This window comes from Terrapene carolina, unplaced genomic scaffold (genome assembly GCF_002925995.2).
Source record: "Terrapene carolina triunguis isolate 2854851 unplaced genomic scaffold, T_m_triunguis-2.0 Scaffold67, whole genome shotgun sequence".
Taxonomy (NCBI): domain Eukaryota; kingdom Metazoa; phylum Chordata; order Testudines; family Emydidae; genus Terrapene; species Terrapene triunguis.
The window spans coordinates 9,023,269-9,029,432 of record NW_020664418.1 but is presented as its reverse complement, the minus strand read 5'-3'; the positions used below and the strand labels follow the sequence as shown (position 1 = coordinate 9,029,432).

General features: G+C 55.6%; 1 protein-coding gene across 1 annotated transcript in view; it reads left to right on the top strand.

Moving 5' to 3' along the window:
* Positions 1-6,164, top strand: part of PARP6 (poly(ADP-ribose) polymerase family member 6) — a 41,089-nt gene that overhangs the window by 32,826 nt on the left and 2,099 nt on the right. The window contains exon 20 of the mRNA XM_026648540.1: positions 1,613-1,676. Within this exon, the coding sequence (XP_026504325.1) occupies positions 1,613-1,676 (64 nt within the window). The remainder of the gene's footprint in view (positions 1-1,612; positions 1,677-6,164) is intronic.

The window sequence follows — 6,164 nt, the reverse complement described above, 5'->3', positions numbered from 1 at the left end:
TGTGTGTGTGTGTGTGTGTGTGTGTGTGTGTGTGTGTGTGTGTGTGTACCAAACCTGTACAGCTCTGCCTGCAGTGAGCCCAGCCTGAGCCATCAGCCTCTCCAATTTACAAGCATCCAATCCTGGTCCGCCCATGGGAGCAGTGAGACTGGGAATTCCTCCATCACTGTTCAGGGTGGGGTGGATACGGCACTGCTCACTGGGGTGGACAGCTGGCTGTTTGCTGTGCACAGCCTGGGGGCAGCCTGTTTGAATCCTGAGAAGGGGGGGTGGAGCCTGCCCGAGGAAAAGACCCACCCCTCTGTGATGCTCTGTTCAGTACCGAACGCCACTGTGTTACCCCTCTGCCTCCACAAGTGAGAACTGTGCTGGAGCTTAAACTGTGAGTCAGCTCCCTGCCACCCAGCCAGCCCACCTCACCACACACTGCTCAAGGCTCTGCCCGTCTAAGCCTTGCCTTGCTGGGAGCCATCAGTGAACCCCAGTTCCTGCGCTCCCTGGAGCGGTCTCCCTGCAGTGTCAGCCCCTTTCACTGGACACTTGCATTCGCTGCCTCCAAAGAGACGGTGTGCACACCAGTTGGTTAGGTTAGCTGAAGACTCGCCCTTCACTTCCATGCACAACACTGAGATGGTTTGGTAAGAAAACAAGAATACGTTGATTTATACAGAACAGAGATTTAAGTGATACTAAGCAAGAGGCTTGTCTGGTTACAAGCTAAACAAAAGTAAAACCCGCTTTCTAGCGTCAAAAGCATAACAGCTCACAAGCTTGGTCTCAGGCAATTTCTCACTTATAATCTCTTCTCAGAGACTTCAACCCCCATGGCTGAAGATCCACCTTTCACAGATTCCCAGGGCTCTGGCCTTGCTTAAGTGATAGATACTTAGAATGTCTTTGTGCTCTCTCTTACAATTTCCAAAGTCTATTGTCTTTGTTTCAAGAGCCAGAAAGACTTCCTGGGCATGCAGGCTTCGAGCCCCGGTGAGCTCACTGAGCGCCTTCCTCCGTTGCCTGTTAGCTTGATGACTTTGTTCACCTGATATGTAAATGTACTTTCATTGTCCTCTACCGGTCATCAAGCCTGTCAGACATTCCTTTGCCTAGGGTAAGCTGGGGTCATGCTCCGTCTCCCAAACACATTTCTAGCACACATATACAACTCTTTGTACCTAATCTGTACATGCGTTACGCTGTGACTTTCAGGACCAACATGTCACCAGTTTACGTATGATACCTTATGTTTTAGAGACATGTTAGGACAACAGTGTGTCGGGTCTGATACGAGTTACGGTGTAGTGGGCCCTCTGCCAGTGGGCATTGAGGGGCACTTCGGGTCCCACCCTCAGTTGGGGGCTGGGCCACAGAGCCCAGAACTCAACAAATTACTGAGAGCAACAAATGAAGAAAGCAGGGCCGGGTCCAGCCCTGGTTGGGTTATCAGTGTTTATACCTCTGACGTGGTCAATACTCTCCACTGTGATTGGCGGCTCCTACGGAGCTTGGACTATGAAAGGGGCAGGACCGGCCACTGCAAAGGCAGAGCAGTGACGCAACCCGAGTAGGGAGCCAGGCAGGTCATGGTAACCCAGACTTTGTGGTTTGTTTGCAGACTCGATCCATCCAGTCCCGGTTCCTACAGAGTCGGAATCTAAACTGTATAGCACTTTGTGAAGGTAAGAGGTGGAGGAAGGGGTGTCCTCACTCACCGCCTTGAGGGCCCTGGGACCCCAGGAATGGCACTGGAACAAGGTGGGGTTGGAATGGTGGGTGCCAGAAACCTGGCTGCCTATTGCCTGTTCTCTGAGCACAGACTATCGCAGCGTGCCATCCCTTCCTGCTGGGCTGTGCAGCTGGTGGTCTGCTCGCTCCATGCCCTAGTGGGACGTGCTGCCCATTCATCACCTTGGCCGTCCATATGCTGGTGTCCCCTCTCTGCCACACAAATGGCTGTGGCACAGTGTGTCCCGGGCCTTGTGCCGTGGTGGGTATCGTTTCTCCCTCTCTAGGAGTATCTGGGCCAGTCTGGGGGCTGGTCCATGACTGGAGTGGACCCATGCCACGTTGTCTCTGGCATCACTCACTCAGGAGTCTTCTCTTGGAGACCCAGAAGGGTGGTGTTAGCTCTGGCTCCTCCTCAGCAGCTTTCCCTGGTAGCAGTGAGGGTTGCAGGGACTCTGCTAGATCACCTCCTCACTTTCAGCATGGCTGTGAGGCTGTGGGAGGCAGCGAGCCACCATGAGCTGCGCGTGACAGGTAGGTCTCGGCCTCTTCTGTGCTGAGCCCAGTGGGTTCAGTGTGTTTGCTTTTCTCAGTGCCTGGCTGGGGAAAGGGCTTGGGGAATGGTGGTCTGGCTGGGGCTCACTCTTGATCAGCTGATGGCTGGGCTCTGGCATGGATGGGGCCTGCCCATGGGATCTGGGTGGATCCCTGGTGGCTTCTGGGCACAGCTCCAGGGGCTGATACTGACTTTTTAAAGCCCTGCCTGGTGGGACTGTCTGGCTGGGATCCTGCCTCCTCCCCAGGCCCCCATGTAGTAGTTGAGATAAGCCGATGTTCTCTTGTGAACTTTCCCCAGAGCCAGACACCCTGCCTGGGCATTTCCAGTGCTGGGCCCCTATGCTTTGGAATTGGCTTATGCCCTCTATTGGGTCTGAGCCCACTGACCCTGGGGCTGGTGTGACTCCTGCCCGTCCCTTCCTGGGGCCAGTGGGTGGGGGGGAAAGGGTTTTGCTCTTCACGTTGGGCAGGAAACAGTTTTCTTTTCCTGTGAAAATTTGAGAAATGTCTTCCAGTCCCAAATTGGGATGAAAAGTGAAAACTTGAAAATGTTCATGCATTGGAAATCTGAAGGCGTTTTGGTTTGGCTCAGTCGAACGTTCCATTGCCATAAAGTCAAAATATTTTGCCCGCTTTTCATTTTCTATGTTTTACTCTAACTGGCTTGAGTTTTGAAATGGACAGGACTTTCCAACTGGAGGAACCAGAATGTTTTGTTCTGAGAAATGTCAAAATGGGCATTTCGACGGTTCAGAAACGGTTTTTCCAAATATGCTTTGGAGTTGAGACATTTGTCCAAACTTTCCCACCAGAAGTTTCAGTTTCAATGATTCTGCATTTTTTTTTTTTTTTTGACAAAAAAAGTTGAACTGAATCAATTCCAGCCAGCTCTAGGCTCTTTGCTTGTAGCCTAACTCCCTTTCCATCGGCTCTTTCCTCACTTGTCTGGCTGGACTGCACGCTCTTTGACGCAGGGACTGTCTCTTGCTGCGTGTTTATACAGTTCCTAGCGCAATGGGGTCTTGATCTCAGTGGGGGCTCCTAGATGATCCAACAATACAAATAAATAATAACGCTATTCAGTTGATGTTAGTCAACTCCTTTTTGTATGTTTTGAAACATAATTGTATAGCGGGGTCGGCAACCCGCGTGCCAAAGGTGGCACGCAAGCTGATTTTTAATGGCACGCCGGCCCCACTCAGCCCCGTGCATGCTCCACCTTACTTTCACTTCTAGGTTCCGGCTGCCGGCCCCTTGCCAGCTGGGGTCCCGGTGGCCAGGACCCCGGCTGGCAAGGGGCCGGCGACCGAAACCCCAGAGCAGCGGCAGGCTGAGCGGGGCCAGCGGCCGGGACTCCAGAGCGGCGGCGGTCTGAGCGGCTCAGCCCACTGCCGGTCTGGAGTTCCGTCCGCCGGCTCCTGACAGCTGGGGTTCCAGCTGCCGGTCCCGCTCAGCCCGCTGCTGGCCTGGATGTACGGAACCTCGGGCTGGCAGGGGGTGGACACACAGCTGGCCCACAGCTCCCTTGGCAGGAACAGGAACAGCGTGGGGCAGGGACCCATCCACCATCCAGGTAACCTGGCTGCAACCGGGACCAGGGCCGGCTCTGGCTTTTTTGCCACCCCAGGCAAAAAAGCCTCCGGGGGGGGGGGGGGGCGCCCCCGGCGGGGGCGCCGCCGTCCCCCCGGCGGCCGGGGGGGAGGGCGGCCAGAGCGCCGGGGGCAGGGTGGCGAGCCCCGGCCGGGGCTCCGCTCTCCCCCTGGCGGCCAGAGCGCAGGCCGGGGGGAGGGCGCCGGGGGGAGGGCGGCCAGAGCGCCGGGGGGAGGGCGGCGAGTCCGGCCGTGGCCCCGCTCTCCCCAGCGGCCGGAGCGCCGTGCCGCCCCCCTCCAGGTGCCGCCCCAAGCACAAGCTTGGTGGGCTGGTGCCTGGAGCCGGCCCTGACCGGGACTGTCCCAGGCCAGCCCCAAGCCCCCCAAGCCCTCCTACACACATACCCCAACCCCCTGCCCTGAGCCTCTCACGCCACCCAACCTTGACTCCTGCACCCCCCATGCTCCCAGCCCTGACTCCTGCATCATCCACATCCCCACCCCCTGCCCTGAGCCCCCCGCACCCCAACCCCCTACCCTGAGTGCTCCCCATCACACCCACACATCCCAGCCCCTGAGCTCCTCCCCCCGAGGGGGGTTGCAATATGACAGTACCTGAAAGACATGTAAGTTTCTTTCACCCCTGCTGGAACCCCAGACCGGCAGCGGACTGAGTGGAGCCGGCGGTAGGCTGAGCGGCTCATCCCGCTGCTGGTCTGGGGTTCCGGCCGCCGGCCCCGCTCAGCCCACTGCCAGCCTGGGGTACCGGCAGCCAGCCCAGGGCTCTGCTCCTGGCCTCGACCCAGCGCTCTTCAGTCACCCCCTGCTGTAGCCCACATTGAAAAACTCAGCAAGGAAAAGCGAGGGCAAGGATTACACTAAACTGATAAGATCTGCATTTTAATTTTATTTTAAATGAAGCTTCTTAAATATTTTAAAAACCTTATTTACTTTAAATACAACAATCGTTTATTTATATAATATACATTTATAGAGAGAGACCTTCTAAAAACATTAAAATGTATTACTGGCACGCGAAACCTTAAATTAGAGTGAACTTGGCACACCACTTCTGAAACGTTGCCTACCCCTGTTGTATAGGCAGGTCCCTTGGGGTGATCCTAATGATTCCTAGAGTTTTTAAGGCCAGACCATTAGATCATGTAGTCCAGCGGTTCTCAACCAGGGACCTGGGGCCCTCTGGGGGGTCTCGAGCAGGTTTCAGGGTGGTCCACCAAAATAAACCAGAGAGCTGGCCCAGCTTTAGATTTGCTGGGGCTCAGGGCAGAAAGCTGAAGCCCGAGCAACTTAGCTTTGCGGGGCCCTGTGTGGCATGGGGATTTGGGCAGTTGCCCTGCTTGCTACCCCATAACGCTGGCTCTGGCTTTTAATATACTGGATATGCAGAAAACCAGTTGTTTTGACACAGGTGGGCTGTGGAGTTTTTATAGCATGTTGAGGGGGGCCTCAGAATGAAAAAGATGAAGAACCTCCTGCATAGAATCAGAATCATAGAATATCAGGGTTGGAAGGGACCTCAGGAGGTCATCTAGTCAAACCCCTTGCCCAAAGCAGGACCAACACCAACTAAATCATCCCAGCCAGGGCTTTGTCAAGCCTGACCTTAAAAACCTCTAAGGATGGAGATTCCACCACCTCCCTAGGTAACCCATTCCAGTGCTTCACCACCCTCCTAGTGAAAAACTTTTTCCTAATATCCAACCTAAATCTCCCCCGCTGCAACTTGAGACCATTACTCCTTGTTCTGTCATCCAATACCACTGAGAACACATCCTCTTTGGAACCCCCTTTCAGGTAGTTGAAAGCAGCTATCAAATCCCCCATTATTCTTCTCTTCTGCAGACTAAATAATCCCAGTTCCCTCAGCCTCTCCTCATAAGTCATGTGCTCCAGCCCCCTAATCATTTTTGTTGCCCTCTGCTAGACTCTTTCAAATTTTTCCACATCCTTCTTGTAGTGTGGGGATCAAAACTGGACACAGTACTCCAGATGAGGCCTCACCAATGCCGAATAGAGGGGAATGATCACGTTCCTCGATCTGCTAGCAGTGCTCCTACTAATACAGCCCAAAATGCTGTTAGCGCTGGCGGCAGTCATGGGCGGGTGGCGGGCGCGCGGCTGGAGGAGTGGAGGGGGGGGGCGCGGGCGGCATGCGGCCCACAGCGCGGCCAGGAATCGCCGCCGGAGGAGCGGGGGGGTGCAGGCTGGCGGCCCGGTGGGCGTGCGGCCGGAGGTGCGGGGGGCGCGGCTGGAGGAGCGAGGGGGGGGGGGGGG